The following is a 20,417-nucleotide window of genomic DNA, read 5'->3' as shown; positions in this document are numbered from 1 at the left end:
CACGTGTGACCTCTAAGTCTCTAGACTGCTGGCATTCCTGAAGGGATCTGTGCATTAACTCCAGGTCACAAACCTCAGTAGAGAATTCCAGTGAAATGCAGCTTCCATCTGCATGTAGTCAGGGAAGAACTCAGACTGGACATTTGAGAACTGTATTTCCTTCCTGCACAGCCTTTTAAATGGACTTAGTTGAGGAAAAAAAATCCCAGAGCAGCTCACAATGTGCAGAGCAACCTTCAAGCACCCAGAACACATCCAACAGAAGAGTGGCACAGGAATGTTTCACCAGCAGATCACACCACTCTCAGGAAGGCAAGCTTTATTTTAAAATAAATGGCTACACAAAACCCTACTCCAAAGTACCCCGCACTTATGCACGATCCAGGTGATCATGCTGCTGCTTTAATTATATTAACAGAAATATCCCACCACAGAAAATGGCTGTAATTGCACTCAAAAGTCCACTGAGGAGGAGGAGGAAGATGTCCCTCAGAGTTCAAAAAACAAGTTTGATGGCAAAGGCTTCACCCAGAGCAGCCTCTGCATCCACAGTGAGTGCACTCAATGATTCTGCCCTGAAAAACAAACATCAGGAGGGTGTTACAGCAAAGCCACAGCCAGAGCAGCAGGCTCAGAAGTCGAGGCAGGAAATGGCTCTGAGTGGGAAGATTTCCAGTTTGGTGTTATTTCCCATACTTTTAACAACCTTAAATGAATGCCAAAACTGACATTAACTTTAGCACAAACTGGACACCAATTCTACCAGCAAAGGCAGAGGAAATTATCAGGAGGAACAGCACTACCCCCTCTGCTGTCCCTGAGCTGGGAGAAGTCAGAGCAGCTACTGCAGAGCAGGGGAACAAGCTGGAGACTCACCACTTCCAGCTTGCTTTTGGGGACCCTGCAGATGCAGTTGGTCCCAAAGTTGGTGTCCCGAGTCTGGATGCAGCGCAGGCAGCAGAGGTTCTCATAGCCCTGCTTCTTCCACTTGGCAATCAGGTTTTTGTCAGCGTAGCCCTCCTTGATGCAGTACTCATAGAGCTCTGGGGAGGAGCAGACATTGTGACCCGTCTCACTATCAGGAGTTTCCAGCTGTAGTAACCAGCAGGGAAAGCCAGGCAGCTGCCAAGCCGTCCCTCCATCCTCCTTCCCCAGAAACCTGATCCCACCGACTCCCAGTTCAGTGGCATCCACAGGTGAATACATCACTCACTCCAGTTTTCCCCTGCCCTCCTCACCTCTGCTGATTGCTTTCCTCTTGTAGAAGAGATCAAAGATGTAACGTGTTTTCTGGTGGTGGATCCTGAAGATGGGCCAGAGGGACTCCACTTTCCTCTTCCCTTCGTGCGGCTCCGTCTCCGCTGGGAGGGAACACAAACACCAGGTGACCAAGTGCTCCCCTCAATCACTTTGCAATGAACTGCTTTTAGAATGTTCATAACTTTAATACGTGACAAGGATATGACTGAGTTTAATGGGAGGAGACTCAAATGAGAGGGACTTGAGAGGATAGAAAACCAGTGGTAATGGGGTAACATGACCCACACTGGGATCAGGGGTGACTTCATGCCCACAGCAACAACATTGACAGGAACTACCCGTTCCTCCACACACCCATGAGCTTCACCCCTAAACCAGCTGTAACCAAAGCTCTGTGCTCCATGACCCCAAAATTAGGGACCAGTATGGCCCACAATCAACCTGCAGCACCACTGGAGGCACAGACACAATAAAGGTCCACCTCTATTCATGAAGCAGCTCTTTTGAGCTTGTTTTTGGGTCACATCCCTGAGAACACACTCACCTTCCCTCATCTTCTGATCCAGCTCGTCCAGTGTGGGCTCGATCAGCTCCCAGCCATCCGGGGGAGGCTTCCTGCTCCTCTTCACTTTGGGCATTGCGTCGGGAGCGAGAGGGCCAAAAGGCGAGGGGTACTGCCAACACTCCCTCAGATCACTGGGAAAAACAAAACAAAAACGGTCTCCTAATGTTTCTGTGCCCCCTTCCCGTTTTCCACTTGAAGAATGAAAATGAGCTGTACGGAGCTCGTGGAAGAGGTGAAAGCTCTGTAACTGCTGCACGATAAGTCAGTTTTTTCTCATCAGCAAAGAGCGGCAGCCACTCCTTCTCTGAGGTGACAACTCCGGTCTGAGCCCGGTGATAGAGGCCGCCCGGCCCGGCCCAGACAGCCCCACGGCGGAACCCGGGGCTGTTGAGGACGCCGCAAGTCCTGGCTCCGGTTCGTGTCCTGATCCCGCTCCCGGTCCTGCTCTTGTCCCGGCCCTACTCTTATCCCAACCCTGATCCCTGTCGCGGTCCCGGTCCCGCTCACCGCCCGCTCCCGTCGCGCCGCCGCCGTCACCCGGGGGCCTCCCGCCGCGGCCCCGCCCGTGGGCCCCGCCCCCTGCGCTGCCCCGCGCATTGCCTGAGCAAAACGCCGCCCGCCGCCCGCGCCGCCGCCCCGAGCGAGGACAGGAAGCACCGGGGGAGAACCGGCCCCGCTCCCCGCTCTCCGCCGCCCCTGCGGGAGCACCGGGCGGGGCGGCGCGGGCGGCGGGAGCGGCGGCGCTGCGGGCGGCCCAGCGGCGGGGCCCTGCGGCGGGGGTGGTTCCGGTTCCGGTTCCGGGCGCCGCTCGGGCCGGGGGGGCCGCGCCGCCATCGCCGCGATGCCGAAAGGTGGTGGGGGCCGGGCCGGGCTGAGGGTCTCCCCGCGGGGAACGGCGGCGGGAGGACATGGGGGACAGAGAGGAGGGGGCTGAGGGGATGTGTGGGCCGGCGCGGGCAGGGCTCGTGTTCGCCCCCGGCTGGAAAGATGCCGCGGCGGGTCCGCTCTCCCGGCCTCGAGGGAGCCTGCGGGGGTCCCTTTCCCCCTTTCCGGCGGCGGGCGGCGGTCCCCGCGCCGCCCCCGCGGCTGTGTTCGGGCTCTGGGGGGGGCTCGGGTTCTCTTTCCCCCCGCCCCGTTCTCGGCGGCTCCGGGGGTGCCTCGCCCCCTCCCCGGCCCTCGGGGGACGTTCCCCGCGCCCCTCACAGAGCCGGGGCCGTTCCGTGCCCCGCCAAGTGCCGCGGCAGCGCAGCAGCCCCGGGCGCTGGCCGGGCCTCCCGTGGGGCCGCGCCGGGCTCCATGTGCTCCCGCTGGCACGGGAACCGCGGCCGGTTCCCGGGGACGGGGCGTGGGGCTCACGGAGCCCCGGGGAGGTGGGGACAGCCCCAGCGGGGGCTGCCGGCCATCCCGGGCGATCCGAGCGGCCGCTCGGGGAGGGGATCCCGCCCCGGGGGGTTCAGGGGCTCCACACGCGGCTGCTTTGATGTGGTCCCGGCAGCGCCGCGTTTTGGGTGTTCCGGAGCGGGCACCGACTTGCTCCTGGTGTGATTCAGGAGCGGCGATGAGGCAGTGCCGGGCTGTCACGGCTCGGCAGGATCCACCCAGAACCTTCTCCACATGCACCATCTGCATAATTGGCTCTTGCAAACCCCGGTCACACACGTTAAAAACCAGCCCCCCTCATTCCTCTGCCCTGCGGTTGGCTCTGCTTTTTTTCATCAGCATTTCCCAGCCTTTAGCACCAAACTGATTCCTTGCTTAGTTTTTATTCATTTTGGGTCCATTTGCACAGTGATAGGAGATGAGGCTGAAGCTTTCACGTGGTTTCTGTGAAGGCAAAGAACTGTGGTGGCTTATAACCCCATTTTTCATATTTAAATGCTGTGTAACTTCGAGATTTCCTGCTCTTTATTTCATTGTACAGATTTAGATATTTGACTCAAACCTTTTGCTTTTTGGAAGAAGTGAGGTCTTTGATTGTTTTCCCTTCAAATCAGTGGGAGTTTTTGATTGTTGGCAGAAAAGTGGATTTTGGCACTCACTGTTAATATAAAAGGGAGGGGCATTAATCAGCTACTAATAAATTTTTACAGGGTTATTTCTAATTAATTTCTTCCCCCCCCAATACTTTGATTTTAAAAAAGAAGAGATTACGTCAGTATCGTTACGTTCTCTTTCATGTAAATTCCTTAATTACGCTGTTTAAAGCTGAAGACAGATGTGTTTGAACGTGGGCCTGCCTGGGCACCACTGCAATTTGCTGCAGGTAAAATCTGCAGGTGATTCTATTTTTAAAGTGCCTCACAAAGGTGGAAAAGAAGCATTGTCCTTGTTTTCAGATGGGAAAACTGAGGCATAGAGCTGGTCAGTGGCAGGTGTCAGACCACGTCCCCATGTCTGATGTGAGGTTTGATCTCCCTGTGGGAGCAGAGCCCCATCCCTTCACTGTGCTGAGCTCCCATGGGCTTCATTCTCCCACTTGCTTCTTTTAAGGCTTTTAATGTAAAATAATTTCTCTTCAGCTGCTTCCCCCCGCCTTATCACCACTGTTTATTTGCAGTAATGAGCAGTTTGTGTTCCTTGGTCCTGAGCCCAGTGTGGAATTCTGGAGCAGCTGGGAGAGGAGCCTGGCCCTGGCCGGGCTGGGAGCACAGTTTGGTTATTTAGGGGTTGGTGTGTCACAGATGTCACTGTTGTTCCATTTGGGGTGATGTCATGTGCTGGGCAGTGAGGTAATGTCTCTGGAGGAGCATTCCCATGGCAGATCTCCTTCCAGGGGGTGTCAGTGTTCCCACGTGGGATGGCTGGGAACAGACAAACAGAAAACACCTGTCTGGCTGCACCAAAGCTTTTGGTTGTGCTTAGGGTTTGAGAACCCATGAGCTTCCGCAGCTGAATCCAGGGAGAAGAATTTGATCTCTTCACTTCCTCGTTTCTTTTGGAAAAATATCTCAGGAGTTTCTGTAAAGCTTCACAGTGGGGTTTTGGGACAGAATGAAGGCTTTGTGAGAGTTTGTCTGTGCTGGGCCAGGAAAATTGGTCAGAAAATGTTGGGTCTCTGAGGCTCCCAGTCCAACACTGCACAGTGAGAGAGCAGTGGCAGGTCTCCCATGGATCCCACACAGTGCCAAGGAGGGAGAGATGATCCCTCATCCGTCCCCATCAAGGTTCCCATTGTCCTCAGCAGATGAAGGGGGGAGGATGAGAGAGATCCAGTGTTTCCTCTTCTTCCATGGGACCTCCAGGATTCCTGCAGTGGCAGAGAGCTGCCTTGCCAGAGTTGTTTGCTTTTTGCCAGTCTCCCTCACTTAGGGCTGTGAATTGGCTCAATCCAACTTGCTCCCCAATTCTTTGGGCTGGAAGAACAGAACCAGAGCAGTGGCTTGAAGAGAGCACGCTTGGCTTCAGCAGGTTGTTAATCAACAGAATTTGGCACTTGGGGCATTGCCAGCCACTGACTCCCCTTCTTGGTTCTTAGAGCTTGTTTTTATTTTTCCTCATGAAGCAGTAAAATATGGAGGCTCTTTTTAGTACTTCTTCAGCTCACATTGTAATTCCCAAAGCTTTTGTCCAATTAGCTTCCTATTTTCTCCTGGCACATTGGGAGGGGTTAAGGAGCCCAGCTTGTTGGAATGTTGGTTGTAGCCACAGGAACACACCTCCTGTGCAGGAAACTGGGATCTGCAATGAGACTGAGCATCCTTTGCCAGCCTGGGAAAGGAATTGGAGAGGCCACGAGCCTGGGCAGGGAAGGGTGATATCAATAATCCCAGTTCTCTGTGCATATCACCTGAAAATCTTGGAGCATTTCACCAAGTTCAGTGTGGGGTTTTCTTATTTAGGATCTATCAGAGGAGCTATTTTGGTTTTCCTGTCCACACCTAAAATGCAGAGTGCTACAAGAGGAGCAGACCCTTCTGGAGGTTGCCACTAAACCATTTGTTATTTTTATTATTTTTTGCAGGTAGAAAAGGAGGCCACAAAGGCCGAGCAAGGCAGTACACGAGTCCTGAGGAGATTGATGCCCAGCTCCAAGCAGAAAAGCAAAAGGCAAGGGTATGTGTATGCTCCTTTGTGTGGTTTTTTTGTCCTAATTCCTGCCTTATCCAGCCTGGTTATTCACTGTTCAGGAGCAGTGGCAGCTTGGCCAAGTTCTGCAGATCATTCCAGCAGCAGTCACAGTATGGATACCAAATATCTCCAGCTGAGGAGACTCCAGGGTGTCACATTCTGCTGCCTGAGGCCTGGGAGACCACACAGGGCAGCATTTGAAGATTAAAGGATGGGGGAGCTGATTACACAGCAGCTCTGGGGATCTTTTTCCCCCTTGTTTCATCATTCCAGTCTCCAGTGTCAGCTCATTTGTTCTGCAGCTTGGCTTTGGAGAACAAGGGCCACATCTTGTTGTTGTATGTTGAAATTACTGTATTTGCCCTCTTTCTATTGTAGATTTTTGGACCAAACTCCTTTGGCTTCTTCCTGGACACATGATTTTCTTGTTTGCCTCTGACCTGTAGGGAGAGATAACAGAGTTTTCTGGTGTGGGGCCTCTTCTGGGTGTTTCTGTGCCCCAGCACTGGACTGTAACAGCTCCCCTCACTTCCACCACGACCTGACTGCTGCCTTAAAAGCCTTGACTGCTTTTGGGGGCTCTTGCTCTCTTCCTTCCTAACTTATCACAGTTCTGGTGGCACTCCAATATTTTTCTATGACTTTCTGAAAGTGCTGCCTCAGCCCAAATACACAGTTCCAACTGAGGCCTCACAGCACCAACCATAGGAGGATAATTACAGCCCATGTAGGAAATCTTGGTGAATACTTCTGAGATGACTCTCCCAAGCAGTTCTGAGACATAGTGTTGAGTCCTTTTTAATGTTTTGCCCAGCTGGAACTTGAGATGATTGTTTGGTTTGCTGCTTAGCCACATATTCCAGCTTTGTGTTGGAATTCTTCTTCCAAAGTGTGACTCCTCTTGGTTAGTTTCTGATTCCACCTCCTTGGTTTCATGCCATATTTCCAAATTCTGAAACCACTTATGCGTCTCATCCTGTTTTCCAAAATAATTCCAACTCCTACCAGTGTGATGTCATTCACAAACTGTGTAAGTGTTCTCTGCTTCCATGTTGTTAATAAAAATACTGACTGGAAATAGAACAGAAAAGCAGGACCCACTTGAAATGTGTGTCTTGTTTCACAGCAAACCAGAGAAGTGTTCTTTGAGAAGGATTGATTTTTTGTGATAATCCATATCACAAAGTGATGGTTACATCTAATACTTATTAAGGAAAGCTTTAAAAAAACCCACAATTAACAAAATTACTCCTCTTACTGTTCCTTGCTCATCCACTTTGCTGATTGCTTGATGAGAGATGTTGGTAGGGTAAAACAAGCTGTTCACACCCATGCTGGTTCTTCTTATGATTCAGAAATTAATTCCCAGGCTTCTGACTGGTGGAAGCTGTGCTTCCTTTCTGTACTAAAAGGGTTGTAATTCCTTGATAATAATGTTCTGGTTGATGGTTGTCAATTTTCTCCTCTAGGTGTTTTCTTTTTTAATTCACACTCAGGATGAGACCCAGCTCTGAGCTGCTTCCATGTAATTTCCAGTCTCTGAGGTAGTGGGCACTGGAGACCCAGGCTGAAATTCTTCTGGAGAGCTTTCATTTGGGGAAAGTAAAGTGCCAGTGGTGTCTTTTGCAGTCATTTTCCTGTTAGAGGGAACAGCAGAGTTGTTTGGAGGTGATGCTGTTGCTGAAGAAGAGCTCTGATTCTGTGACAGCCCCTTGGTGGCACAAGGCCACATCAGGAACACCAGTGCTCAGAGCTGCCTCTCATCCCTCCAAAATCCCATTTAAGAGCTAGGCTTGGGATTTTTAGTGACATACATTTCCTCTGATTTTGTAGGAAGAGGAGGAGCAAGAAGAAGGAGGCGAAGGAGCAACAGGGGACCCTAAAAAGGAGAAGAAATCTTTAGATTCAGATGAGAGCGATGAAGATGATGAGGATTATCAGGTACTGCATTCTCAGGGCACTTAAGGCACCTAATACTTGGGCTGAGGGGGAGATGGACACTCTGGATTCTGAGCAGAGCTACCTAGAGTGCATTTTTTATACAGCTACTGTTAGAAGACAGAAAACGCTCACTTGGCAGCATTTTGCTCTCAGAATGAAAACTTGGGAATATTTACAAATGAAACACAAAAGCAACAAGATCTTTTCATAAATTTATAAATGGTTTTACTGGCTTGTAGTAAAACCTTGACTTGTGCTTTTGGGGTGCTTTGCAGTGTGTTTGGGGAGCTCTGGTAGAACCAGAGCTGGGTGTGAGAGCTCCTCAACCTCCCTCTTGTTCTTGACCCGCAGCAAAAGCGCAAAGGAGTGGAGGGGTTGATAGACATAGAGAACCCCAACCGTGTCATTCAGACAACCAAAAAAGTCACTCAGCTGGACCTGGATGGACCCAAGGAGCTCTCACGACGAGAGAGGTGAGTGGAATTCCAGCCTTCTTCTGGGAGCTGTTTCCCCTGCTCTGTGTCAGTGTTTCAGGGAGGCTCTTAAAAATGTGTTGCTGCCTTAAGCAGGAACTGAGCAGCAGCAAACTGAGTTCACTGTGCTTCAAAATGTGGTGCCTTAGAAACTTCACAGGGGTTGTCTGTCCTCTGGGAGCAGCTGTGGCTATCCTGGAGTCAGGCAGCCTGCCCTGGTGCTCTGAGAGAAAGGGATTTAGGCATTTCATTTTCTAAGGTTTTGTGCCAAAAATCAGACCTAACTGAAACCCTGAAATCACTGCTGTGAAAGGGATTTAGGCCATTCTTTCCTGAAGCTTATGCCAAAAATCAGAGGAGAAATCCATTAAACAGATATCACCCTGAATCCACTTTAATCTCGCTGCAGAAGGTGCCCTGGTGACAGGTAACAGTTTTCCAGATTCCAGATACTGTGGTGAAATTTTTATCTGGGCCGATGAATAACCTGAAAACCAAAGTTTAATCTTCTGGTTTCAGTTAGCAATGGTGAGGTTTGGCAGGGAAGGTTTAATTTTTTTTATTTGGGATAGATTGCTTCAGCAGAAGGACACCTTTGAGGGTAGGGCTGGGAAAAACATGTCAGAGTTGTTGTGGTGTGGGGCTAATTCATTTGACATCCTTGTGTGTCCGTGTCCTTAATTAGCTGAGGGAAGGTACAAATAATCTCTCACCTCACCTCTGTTCAAACCCTGCAAATAGACAGACTCTGTGCTTGAAAACTGGTGAAAGATTCTCAGTTTTGGGGTTTTTCCTTGATGGAAAACCCCACTCTGCCTGCTCCCCTGGACTTGTCTGGATACTCTGGTGACTGGTGTGTTTCCTTTGGGCAGAGAGGAAATAGAGAAGCAAAAAGCAAAAGAAAGATACATGAAAATGCACCTAGCTGGGAAAACAGAGCAAGCCAAGGCAGACCTTGCCCGATTAGCCATCATTCGGAAGCAAAGGGAAGAAGCTGCCAGAAAGAAAGAAGAAGAAAGAAAAGGTTAGAGAATTATTAATTATATTCTCCTACCTCTCCATGCAGTGGCTGCAATGCCAAGAGGCACACATCCCTCATCTGAGCCGGTGTGGTGTTGCTGAGTGTCATCAGCTCCCCTCAGCAAAGCCAGGCTCAGCTGTTTCCCTCTCATAAAGTTCTTGTTTTATAAACAAGAACTTGGACACCAGAGAAGAGAATTGTCCTTGGTATCCATCTTATCTCCTGGCTCCAGTTTGGGGGTTTAGCAGGCTCCTTGTGCTGGGTGATTTGTCTGCTTTGCACGTGGGGATCTGAACTACCCAGGGAGCTCACAGCACTCCTTCCCTTCCTGGCCTTTCCCTGGGAGGTATGAACCAGAAGTCTGAACATGGCTCCTTGGTGCTTCCACAGAGGAATTTGGGTGATTTGTGGACACCTGGAAAGAGGCCTGGGATAGAAGGGAGCATACAACAGGAGCTGTGCCTCTTACCTCTGAGAAATTGGTGGGGAAGGGTGGGATTTTTTCCATTACTCAGCTGGCAGAACTCTGATCCCCGGGGCTGCCAATCCACCCCCAGCCCCTGATCTGCAGCATGAAATGATGGAACTGTTGTTTTCCTCCCCAGCAAAAGACGAAGCGGCCATGGCAGGTAAAAGACTGCAGTCACTATCCCTTAACAAGTAAGCACAGGCCATGCAAGAGGAGGAAACACCAGGGAACTGTGCCTGGTCCTGCTGGGAGCTCTGCCGTGTCGCCTTCCACCGATGCCACGCAGGGCGTCCTGCAGCATCGGCCTCACCTCCACCTCCAAGAGACACTGACGATGTGTTTGTCCTCATCCTGGCACAGATTTCCATTTGGGGTTAGGGGCAGCTGCTCTCTGCAGTGCAGAGCTGTGCTGGACAGCAATTCCCTGTAACAGTTTGGAAACATGAATGTTTTTGCTGTTTTTAGGATCAAGAACTCGTAGACGGTGGGAGGGGGGCAGGGTGGGAGGGGGCTGTGTGGGAGGGGATGTGCTTCAAATACTAGATTGCAAGAAAATAGATTGTGGGGTCATTTTGGGGTGGGGCATGGGGTGGGGAACTAACTTGGTGTGAAATCCCAAAGGATAATGTATCTGAGGAATCCAGTTGGCAAAGAGCCCATCAAATTTTGCTGCAGGGCGTTGCAGTATAAGCTGGGAGCCTGACTTCATGGACATCTGGAGTGCCGTTCCTTCCCAGATTCATCCCTCCTTTCTTGCAGCCAGTCTCCCCTTTTCCCTCCTCTTCATTTTCTTTTTCTCCTCCTTATTAGGGATAGTGCCAGTTTTTAACCACATCATCCTTTGTTTAAAGGAGAAAAACAAACAACATTTATTGTGTCAGATCCAGATGGAAAAAAAAATCCAAAAAGCAAAAAAAAAAGCCACAAAAGCAAACAAACAAAAAAAAGACTTGATCAAGTTTAAAAACCACCAAGAGAACTTGTATATTTGGCTGATTAAAATGTAAGTTATCAGAACTGCTGTGGCCTTGTGTGTGTGTGAAGGGCACAGCTGGGGGGTCCTGAGGGAGGCTCAGCTGCTCCAGGGGGCTGCTGGTTGTGGTATGGAGTTGGGCTCTGGGTTCAGGAGCTCCGTCAGCACACACTGCCTGGAGGGAAAAAGCTTCTCCTGCTGATTCTGATGGATGTCTTGCACAATCTGTTTACCACGGTGGAGGAAACAATTACCCTCAGGCCACTGTCTGGCCTAGTCCCCTGTCAGAAGGGCAGTCACCGAACTGTCACCTCCTCCCAGACATCTCTGGAGGGGAGATGCTCCAGCCTGCTGTGCCCCAGGGGGTCTGGAATCCTGCTGCCAGCCGGTTCAGGGACACCAGTGCTTCCCAAAAGAGATCCAGCCCCAGGGCTTGGAGCGCTGGAAGTCACTGGGAGAGGGGTTGCAGCTGTGGAGAATGAAGGGTGACAAATGGGATTTGTTCTGTGTCACCTTGGCCATGCCTGGCTGCAAGGACTTGAGCACAAGGGTGTGACACAGGACTGTGCCCCAGGGAATGTCACCAGGAGCTGCTGGCTCAAACCATAGCTCAAACCAAGCCAAGATTTGGATTAGGAAATATCCTCAGGGAGCTGTGGAGGATGAGCAAGTGCTGCCAGGAGAGGTGCCTGTGCTGTCAGCTCCAAGAGGGAGGAACTGATGTGGTGGGGACAGCCTGACACGGGAAGTTTGGATGATCCTTGGAGCACAGGGAGCGGGATGGGGCAGGACAGAGGGAGTTTTTGAGCTGATGCCTGGGACAGAGCAGGGTAAGAGCCACAGGAGGAGAGGGTTGACACTTGTGAGCACATGGAAATGGGTGGAAAAATCTCTGAGTAACACCTCCCACTCACTGAGGGCTGGAGCAGAACTCAAATGTCACTGTCCCTCTGCCAGCCTGTTCTCCCTTCCCAGGCCGTGGGTGGTGTTGGGACCGATCTGCTCCTGAGATAAGAGGCTGGAAAGGCACAGGATTAGTTGGGCAGCCCAAGGTCTCTGAGCTGGCTCCAGGTTTGGGAATTGCTCACCTGACTGGGCTTTATCAGGGAGCTCAGAGAATGGGAAACCTGTGCTCCCTGGCCACTTCCATCCTCTGCCATCCCTTACTCCAGTCCTGTTTTGAAACGGTGCTGAAGCAGGGAAGGGGAAGTGACATTCCCCTTATCCTCACAATCCCAATTCTCCCTTAGCACTGGTGGCAGAAAAGGACATCACCCCCCGTGGTGAGTGCCATGACCTGCCCTGATCACACTTGTGTTTGCACTGAACTTGTTCTAAAAAAGTGCAAGAAGACCCCTCTTCTTGATTTATCCAGGAAGATCCTTTATTTGATTATTTCTCCAAGCAATGTATGACCAGCATCGGGAAGGATGGTAAAAATAATAGTAAGAAAAATGGTTTTCTTTGTCTGGAAACAGCCACCAGGGCTGGCTGGCAGCGGGGACAGGCACTGGTGGCATCGTGGCCAGGTTGTGTGGCACAGGGGGTTGCAGAGGGCAGCAGGCAGGGGACAGAGTAGGGACAGCTGGAAGCCAGGATGGCCTTCCCAGATGGTTCCTTCATTTGATCTTGAGATCCTTCAGCGCCGACTCCAGGCTCTGAAATGAAACAGGAGGGTGTTCAGCAGCTCGTTGCTTCCCAAAGAAACTGGAGGTGGCTGGGGAACTAAAACGGGGGAACTGGGAGGGAAGATGGTTCAACACTGGGTATGCCCAGCCTGAGGGGTCCATGGGGATTCCTTACCTTGACATCCCAGATGCTCATGCCCCCGTCCATCCCCGTGGTGCAGAACTGGGAGCACTTGTCCTTCCCGCCCGTCAGCACTGAGATCTGGCTGTGGGTGCAAAGAGGGAGCAGGAATCAGTCCCAGTGCTGAGCTCTTGGAGCTGCCTGGCAGTCAGGGGTGGGAGTGGGGCTGGACCTCTCATCTCCTCCACCAGGGCAGGAAGGCACTGGGGATACCCAGGGATGCTCCAGGATCCTCCCAGCTTTTGGCACAAGACCTCTCTATCTCCCCTTCCCATATGCAAGGATGCTCCAGGGATACCTGGGCATGCTTGGGAATACCCTGGGAAACTCAGGGACACCCAGGGCTGTCCCAGCTCTTGGTGCTGGAGCCTCAGTCTCTCCCTCCCACTCAGGGACATTCTGGGGATATCCAAGGATGCTCCAGGGCTGGACAGCAGCACACCCAGGGGATGCTCAGGGATCATCACCCCCAAGCAGCCCCCGAGGTGACCCCAAGCCTGTCCCTCCCTGCCCCTCACCTGATGCTGTTCTTGTGCAGGGTGTCCAGGGTGGCGTTGGCCGTGTCCGAGCTCGCTTTCTTGTCCAGGTTCTGGAAGCGCTCGCGGGCGGTGAGGCCGCGCTGGGAGCTCTGCTTGGGGACATCCAGCTTCCCCCCGAAGGTCAGGGCACCCTGGCTCTCCTCGTAGGTGAACAGCATCGGGCAGCAGTCGTGGCCCTGGGGAACAAACCTGCCCTGCTCAGCACCCTCCAGCCGGCTCCAGTCGGCTCCAGCCACCCCGTGCCCCCGCCCGGACTCACCGCGGCCACCAGGCTGTTCTCGGTGATGAAGGTGACAGCCAGCAGGGGCAGGGTCTCGGTGCACAGGGAAGCAACACTGCGAGGTGTCAACAACGAGCTGAGCTTCAGCCTCAGTGCTGAGACTGCCACAGCTCGTCACAGGGTGGAACCCACAAGGGGAGACACCACCTCCTCCCCCCATGGTGATCTGGGGACGTTCCAGGGGTGTCCCAGGTCCCGAGGCTGAGCCCTCTATGTCCCACACCCATGCGCAGGGATGGTCAGAGATATTCTGAGATACTCCAGGGATGCTCATGGATACTCAGAGCTGCTCCAGGGCTACCCCAGCTCCTGAGGCTGAACCCTTCCATCTCCCCCCCCCCTGTGCAGGGACACTCTGGGATTGCTCTCAGCCCAGCCCAACCCAGATATCTCCATCCCCGTGTTGGTTTGGGGGTCAACCCCTGCTGCAGCCCCAGCACAGCCTCCCCCAGTCCCCCCGAGCCCCCTCCTGTCCCCAGCCCTGCTTACGCCATCTTCTTGCCGGCATCAGCGAGACACAGGGTGCTGTCATGGCTCACCCAGGCCACACGGGAGCCGCTGGCTGAGAAGCAGATGCTGTGCACCCACCCACAGCTGCTGCTCGATTCAAACATCAGCTCCCCAAAGGGCATCTTGGAGCCCCAGGGCGTGGGGCTGGGCCGCTCCTCCACCTCCTTGATGTAGGCTGAGAAGATCCTGGGAGGGAGAGAACCTTGCCATGTGTCCCTGGATGCAGGACTTGTACCACCTTCATTCCTGCCCCTTGCCTCAATTGCGTGACTCAGTTTCCCTGGCAGAGCCTGTGGGGTGCCCCCCGGCCTCCCACAGGTGCTGTATCCCTGGGATGGCCCCCAGACCTCCCTGCATGTCCCCTGTGCTCCATCCCCTGCTCCAAACAGCACCTGGGGTGAAGCCCGCCCCCCAACCCATCCTTGGGGATCTCCCTGCATGAGGCTCCCCAGCCACCCCACCCCTGCTCCTCACCTGCACTTGAAGTCACAGGAGCCAGCGGCCAGGAGGACGTTGTTGGGGTGCCAGTCCAGGCTGAGCACCGTCGAGCGGATGGGCTTCTTGATGTGCTTGCAAACCCACCTGTGTGGAGAGGGGGTGGAAGCAGAGGGGCAGCACCACCATCCCCAGAGCCCCCCTGGGATTTTGGGGAGCTGGCTGATGTTGGTCAGGGCTCCAAGTGCCCCAGGAGCTGCCCTGGGCCACCATCCTGCAGGAGCAGCTTGGGCACGGGGTGTCCATCCCTCTGTTTCCCCATCTGTCTCCACCTCCTCAAGTCTCTTATTTCCCTGTCCATCCATCCATCCATCCATCCATCCATCCATCCATCCATCCATCCATCCATCCATCCACCCATCCATCCCCCCTCTTCTCCCTCAGGACAGACCCACCAGGGCCATGCCAGAGCCTCACCAGTCATTCTCCTGCTCGAAGTAGCAGATGGAGATGAGGCGGGAGCCGCTGCCCACAGCGAACTTGTTCTCCTTGGGGGACCACTTGACGCAGCGGGCGGCGCGGTTGATGCGCAGGATCACCAGGGTGGGCTTCCACACGTTGCCCTTGAGGGTCCACACGTAGGCGTTGCGGTCGGTGCCACATGTCACCAGCCGGTTGCTCTCCGGGGCCCAGTCGATGCCTGGAAGGCAGAGGGGGATGATGGTGGAATGGGAATGGGGAGGTGGCACTCAGGGCTGGGGGACAGCTGAAGGTGTGGTTGTTCTGGGTGGTCGCTGCTCCACAGTTCCTCATTGCCCCACACCATTCCTTTCCAGCCCTCCCACCTCAAAGCATTCCACATCAGCCCGTCCCACTCCATCTCTCTTATCCATCCATCCATCTCATTCCACTCCATCTCTTCCCGTGCCTCCCACACCATTCCATCCCATATATCCATCATCCATCCATCTGTCATTCCACCTTACCCCATCCATCCCACACCATTCGATCTCACCCCATTTCTCCTGTCCATCCATGTCTCTTCCCACCCCTCCCTCCACTTCATCCCTCTCCATCTCTCCCATCCCATCCCATCCATCCCCACTCCTGGGTGCCTTCAGCTGGACACCACTCACTCTGTTCTCCTCCACCTTTGCACAATCCCCATGTGCTGGGTGCCAGTGCCACGAGGACTGGGAGCAGCTCTGCGACAGCCCTACCCACCATCCGTGTCCCTGTCCCCTCTGCCAGCCAGGACTCACCTGTCACCTGCCCATTGTGCTCCTTTAGCTCATGGATTTTGCTCCACTTGGCCCCGTCCTTGCGGTAGATGTGAACCTCGTGGTTGTTGGGGCACAGGGCGATCTCTGGGGGTGACAGTGGCTGGAGTAAAGCCCTCCCCTGGGTCACAGGCAGGACCAACCAGCACCCACCCACCCCTTCCCGGGCTCCAGGTCCCCACCAAGCCCCCAGCCTTGGTCCTGCACTGCCCTGATGCTGTAAATTGTCCCTATGGGAAGGGAGAACCCCACACCCCACAGCCAGTGTCCTCCCTTCCCTATAGCGCGGTCCCACGGGGCTGGTGGGATGGGACAGGACAGGATGGGATAGGATGGGATGGGTCAGGACGGCTGCGGGTGCACAGTTCCCAAATCCAGCCCCATCCCGCCCTGCCTGCCCGGCGCTCCGGCCCCAGCAGAGAAAGCGCTTTTTGTTCTCCCACATCCCCCGGGCCGCGGCCGGGAAATGCCATCGGCCGTGAATCACCCGGCTCTGCTCCGTGTCCATCCCTCCCCTGCCGGTGCCTCGGGGCAGGACGCTGCGCTGCCACCTCTGTGCCAGGCTCTGTCCCGGCGGTGGGACCGGGGGACACAGGGAATGAGCTGTCCCAGCCCCCAAATCTGCCCACGGCAGGATCTGCTTCCCCAAAGCCAGCTCCAAACAGCTCCGCCCCGGAGCATCGCCCACCAGGGGACGTTCAGCCAGGACAGTGCCTGGGGATGTCCTGGGCAATTTCGGGGTGCCCCAGGTGTACTCACGGGTGCGGTCCTTGTTCCAGGCATGGCAGCTGATGGGCTCCAGCAGGAAGCTGTGGTAGGCCATGGCTCAGGGGCTGGGGACAGGGAGAGACCCCCAGGATGTCAGGACGTGTTGCTGGAGCCACAGCGACAAGATCCCAGCTCCCAGCCCCACAGAATGATCCTTGCCACTGGGATCAGTCCTGTGCTGCAGCCCACCATGTCTCTCCTCTGCTGGGCAGAGGGTTTTCCTGAGGATTTCCAAGCTCAAGAACTTCTAAACCCTGCTGTCATCCTGCTCCAGCTGGCTGGAAGTTGCTGGGCAGGAGCTGGCTGGACACATAGAGACCCTGGTGCCAGCAGCCCCATGTGCACCCCTGGGGTCCCAAGGGCAGCACCTCCTCTCTCCACCCCAACATCACCAGATCCACTCACTCCTTCCACACCTCTCATCTAGGAAAAGCCAAAGCCCCATGGAGGCACTTCCATCCCATCAGTGCTCAGCCCTCAGGACTAATCCCTTCTCCTGGCTGAACTCCCACCATTCCTGCTGGACCCTAAATGTCATGGGACGGAGCAGTTTGCCTCAAAGGCCCCTCCAGGTGCCACAGGACCGGGACAGGCTCCGGGCAGTGTCACAGCCCCTCGGCCATCCAGGAGAGCAGGGATGTGGGGAGACACCTCGCCAGGGCGTGGCAGACAGGAATTACTCACAGCCTGCTCTCGGCTATTTTGGGAACTCCCTGAACACGTCCCGTTTTCTTTGGCAGTTAAAAACGTTGCAGGGGAAGGGGAAAAAAGTCCTTCTTAGCAAAGCTCCGTCCCTGGGCTGGGGAAAAAGAAAAATCTGAGGAGGCCCATCACCTGCCTTCTGCATGTGGAGGAATTCCCGTGCTGATTGCAGCAGGGCACTAGCCCTGCTGTCACACTCCCCCTGGCCAAGGACAGGATGAGGAGGCAGCTGCCCTTCCCAGCCCCACCGGTGCCCCTGGGATGCAGCACAGGGTGTCCCAAGGAGGGCACAAAGCTGCTGCCACCACGGGCCTCTCCCTCGAGCCCTGCAGATGGAGCAGCACCACGAGGGACAGGCAAAATCACCAGCGACAGGGACACTGCTGTCAGCATTGCAAGAGGTCGGGAGAGGGAAAATGTGTGAAAAGGGATTGGGCTGAAATGGGCACCCGGCTGAAAGGGCTCCCTGGAGAAGGGATGGGAGGCAGGACACACTGAGTTGCTTTCTGGCTTCGACATTAGGAAAACAGCAGTACTTTTTCTTTTTCCAGGTGGAAACCAGCCAGTTCCCTGCTGGTGCCCTGCTGGCTGAGTCCTGCTCCCGCCCTGGAGGGACCCACGGGGGCTCGACAGCCCCTTCCCCGGCTGGGAAGAGCATCAGAGGAGCTGTGGTTACATCCCCATCCCCCAACCCAGGGGCTCTTGAGGGAGGAAAATGGGAATTTTCCGAAGGCCAGACAGGGCGGGATTGGGAGCTGGAGCAGCTCCGTTATCTTCCCGGCCAGCCCAAGCAGCTCGGAAACATCCTTGGAGGAGATAACCAAACCTTGGCAGAGCCGAGCGCCGGGGGCTCCTCCCAGTCCCGGGAGGAAGCCAGACACCAGAGGAGCTGGAGTTTGGGTTTTTACGAGCCTGGCGGCGTGGCGGGAGGAGGGTTTGTACCCAGTGAGGATCCTGCTGGGAGCTGGGACCCCCTGAAACTCTCCCCGGACACTGTGGTGGACCCCTGCACCACCAAGACCCCACGAGCGACCCCCGGGAGCCCCTCGGCTCCCTGCGGCAGCTGAAGGTGTCACCCCCCCGTGCTCCGGCCAGCCAGGCTGGGGACACCCGTGCTCAGAGCCCAGTGTTGGGGAGGGGTACCCCAGGAGCCAGCCCGGCCCTGAGGGGACACCCCCGTCCCAGGGCGGCTCTGCCCTCCTCCTGTCGCGCCGGGCAAAGCGGGAAGCAGCTGATTGCCGAGGAGGAGAGGACAGATTGCGGCAGCTCTGCCTCTGCCGGCCCGACCAACCCCGACGGGACCCCCGCAGGAGGACCCTTTCCAAACCCCGCCGAACTGTCACACCGCCGGCAAGAGGAAAAAAAAAAACCCTCAAACTTGCTGACCAAGCTGGGAGAAAAGCCCCGAACATCCGAAACGCAGCGACCGCGAAACTCGCAGGGGGCAAGGGGCTGCCTGCACCCCCCTGACCCCAGCCCGGGGGGACCCCCGAACCCTCGGGCAGGGTGTGAGCGCCAGGAGCGGTGACAGCCGCAGCCCCGGGGGCCAGCCGCAGGTCCTGGCAGGGTGGCAGAGCTGCCTGCCCGTCCTTACCTTGCCGGGCAGCGCGGGCTGGGCTCGGTTCCTGCGCGGCGGGGCTCGTTCATGGACTCTGGGCAGTCGACACGAACGGAGCCCGGAGCGAGCGGCTGGAGCTGTGCCTGCCCCGCCGAGGCAGCCCGACTTCCCTTTTCCTCTGCGAGCAATGCAACCACTTCCTTACGTGGGCGTTGGGGGAGCGCGAAGCAGCTCTGCGGCCGCCCTGCCCCTGTTGTGCCTGCGGGCCGCTCCGGCACCGCCGCACGTGGACGGGCCCCCGGGCCCGGGATGCTCCCGGCCGCTCCCGCCGGCGTGGGCAGCTCGCCCCGGGTGCTCCAGAAAAGGGTACAGCCGGGAGAACAGAAGGGAAGGATCCCCGCCGTCTCTCTCTGGCAGCGGGAGTGTTGCTCACCCCCGGCCCCCCACGCGTTTCGGAGGGATGGGCGCTCCTCGATGCCTGTGCTGGCCCCCCACGGGGGAACTGCCGTGCCTGGAGCCCACCCGGGGCGAGACCCCCATCAGCATCACCTCCCACGGCCGGGGAGAGCCGCAGGACCCCGCGGAGGCTGGATCCGGCCGTCCCCGGCAGCAGCTGCTGCTCCTTCCTGCATCCCACAGAACCCAGTGGGACCCGGCCCTAGGCTGGCTGCCTGTATCCCCACGCACCACACATCCAGCCCTCTGAGTTTATCAGCTCCTGCTTCAGAGCAACTGATTTTTATCTCATTCCTGCCTGGATGCACTCACCCCTTCCCTCCCAAGCACGGGGCTGCACTCACTCACTCCTTCCCTCCTGGGCTCCCGGGCAGGGAGGGCAGGATTTGGATAGATTAACCTGGAATTCAGGGATACAATAACCTGGTATTGGCTGAGCTGCAGAATGGATCTCCACGTGAGGGGGGCACAGAGAGGGCAGCCCCTGGTTCCTGATCCTCGTCCACAGCTGGGCTTCATTCCCTGTGTGTGGTCATGATCCCTGCAGACACGGGGAGATCCTGAGGTGTCTCCCAGGCAGGGAGGGCAATGAACTGCGGGTCAGTTTTAACTCCTGCAGGAGGCTTTGGGGTATGTTACTAAGGGAAGAGGACAGTGTGACCCCTGCTCCTCGCCTGCCACCCCCTTTCCTCATTGCTCCCATCTCCAGGCTGCTCCTGCTCCAGCCTGTGCTAACGAGTGCCAGGAGCTGCTTCCACTGCTTTTGAACACTGCCTGGGGCTCTCCAAGGCCCAATAGCTCATGGGGGATAAATGTGGCACTATGGAAGTCAGGGATGGAGGCTCAGCCCTGTGGGGCCTCTGCCGGACCTGGTTCATGTTTGCACAAACCCTTTACCAGCTTTTCCTTCCATTTCTGAAGTGGGAAGATCCTCCTACCCCCACAGTCACATCCTTAAACACACTGTAGAGGAACTGTCCCACTGCAGAGACACTGGGGTCATGGGGTCACTTCTGCTGGGGTTTTCTCTAGGCTTGGGGCAGTGCAATGATGAGCGGCAGCAATTCTGTTTGGGGAGTGTTGCAGGCAGGCTCCAGTGAGTATTCCCTGCCCCACAGCCCACGCATCCCAGCCATGCTACCCTCCCATATCCCCTGAGTGCAAGAAATGAAACTCATTGTTTTATGTTTAGAATTGCCTTTGAAATTGCAAAGCTGAGCCCGACTGCCAGGGGAGAAGGTGAGAGACACAAGGGGACCAGAGAAGGATCCAGCTGTGATGGAGAGCAGTGGCTGTCATTCAGAGCTGAT

General features: G+C 55.5%; 3 protein-coding genes and 1 pseudogene across 5 annotated transcripts; 1 reads left to right on the top strand and 3 right to left on the bottom strand.

Moving 5' to 3' along the window:
- Nucleotides 1–20,417, bottom strand: part of LOC136367941 (zinc finger matrin-type protein 2 pseudogene) — a 161,659-nt pseudogene that overhangs the window by 26,709 nt on the left and 114,533 nt on the right.
- Nucleotides 303–2,462, bottom strand: BUD31 (BUD31 homolog). Its single transcript, XM_066329803.1, has 5 exons — nucleotides 2,333–2,462; nucleotides 1,805–1,956; nucleotides 1,239–1,361; nucleotides 877–1,043; nucleotides 303–575 (listed from the first exon to the last, which is right to left on the bottom strand). The coding sequence occupies exons 2-5, from the start codon at nucleotides 1,896–1,898 to the stop codon at nucleotides 525–527; spliced, it is 435 nt and encodes a 144-aa protein (XP_066185900.1). The 5' UTR covers nucleotides 1,899–1,956; nucleotides 2,333–2,462; the 3' UTR covers nucleotides 303–524.
- PDAP1 (PDGFA associated protein 1) lies at nucleotides 2,536–10,814 on the top strand. 3 transcript variants are annotated; one of them, XM_066329801.1, is made up of 6 exons: nucleotides 2,536–2,676; nucleotides 5,787–5,872; nucleotides 7,727–7,834; nucleotides 8,186–8,307; nucleotides 9,180–9,331; nucleotides 9,934–10,814. In XM_066329801.1, exons 1-6 carry the CDS (start codon nucleotides 2,667–2,669, stop codon nucleotides 9,990–9,992), a joined length of 537 nt encoding a protein of 178 aa, XP_066185898.1. In that variant the 5' UTR covers nucleotides 2,536–2,666; the 3' UTR covers nucleotides 9,993–10,814. The 3 variants fall into 3 exon arrangements, with proteins under 3 accessions (XP_066185898.1, XP_066185899.1, XP_066185897.1); XM_066329802.1 differs by having other exon boundaries at nucleotides 5,787–5,878; nucleotides 7,733–7,834; XM_066329800.1 differs by having other exon boundaries at nucleotides 5,787–5,878.
- Nucleotides 12,130–18,845, bottom strand: ARPC1B (actin related protein 2/3 complex subunit 1B). Its single transcript, XM_066329796.1, has 10 exons — nucleotides 18,688–18,845; nucleotides 16,383–16,456; nucleotides 15,606–15,710; nucleotides 14,821–15,043; nucleotides 14,383–14,490; nucleotides 13,888–14,094; nucleotides 13,378–13,453; nucleotides 13,098–13,294; nucleotides 12,574–12,664; nucleotides 12,130–12,428 (listed from the first exon to the last, which is right to left on the bottom strand). Exons 2-10 carry the CDS (start codon nucleotides 16,444–16,446, stop codon nucleotides 12,390–12,392), a joined length of 1,110 nt encoding a protein of 369 aa, XP_066185893.1. The 5' UTR covers nucleotides 16,447–16,456; nucleotides 18,688–18,845; the 3' UTR covers nucleotides 12,130–12,389.

The sequence above is a fragment of the Sylvia atricapilla genome, chromosome 15 (genome assembly GCF_009819655.1).
Source record: "Sylvia atricapilla isolate bSylAtr1 chromosome 15, bSylAtr1.pri, whole genome shotgun sequence".
Lineage (NCBI taxonomy): Eukaryota > Metazoa > Chordata > Aves > Passeriformes > Sylviidae > Sylvia > Sylvia atricapilla.
Note: the sequence above shows the minus strand (reverse complement) of the source record. Positions and strands in the feature narration are given on the sequence as shown.

Excerpts from the sequence above, each read along its gene's own strand:
- BUD31 (XM_066329803.1), bottom strand. The coding sequence starts at position 1,898 with ATGCCCAAAGTGAAGAGGAGCAGGAAGCCTCCCCCGGATGGCTGGGAG. Across the intron at positions 1,362-1,804 it reads GGATCAGAAGATGAGGGAAG|CGGAGACGGAGCCGCACGAA; the intron begins GTGAGTGTGTTC and ends GTTCCCTCCCAG. Across the intron at positions 1,044-1,238 it reads GAGGAAAGCAATCAGCAGAG|AGCTCTATGAGTACTGCATC; the intron begins GTGAGGAGGGCA and ends GCTCCTCCCCAG.
- PDAP1 (XM_066329800.1), top strand. Across the intron at positions 8,308-9,179 it reads GAGCTCTCACGACGAGAGAG|AGAGGAAATAGAGAAGCAAA; the intron begins GTGAGTGGAATT and ends TCCTTTGGGCAG. Across the intron at positions 9,332-9,933 it reads GAAAGAAGAAGAAAGAAAAG|CAAAAGACGAAGCGGCCATG; the intron begins GTTAGAGAATTA and ends TTTCCTCCCCAG.
- ARPC1B (XM_066329796.1), bottom strand. The coding sequence starts at position 16,446 with ATGGCCTACCACAGCTTCCTGCTGGAGCCCATCAGCTGCCATGCCTGG. Across the intron at positions 15,044-15,605 it reads GCACAATGGGCAGGTGACAG|GCATCGACTGGGCCCCGGAG; the intron begins GTGAGTCCTGGC and ends TCTGCCTTCCAG. Across the intron at positions 13,454-13,887 it reads GATGCCGGCAAGAAGATGGC|TGTTGCTTCCCTGTGCACCG; the intron begins GTAAGCAGGGCT and ends GACACCTCGCAG.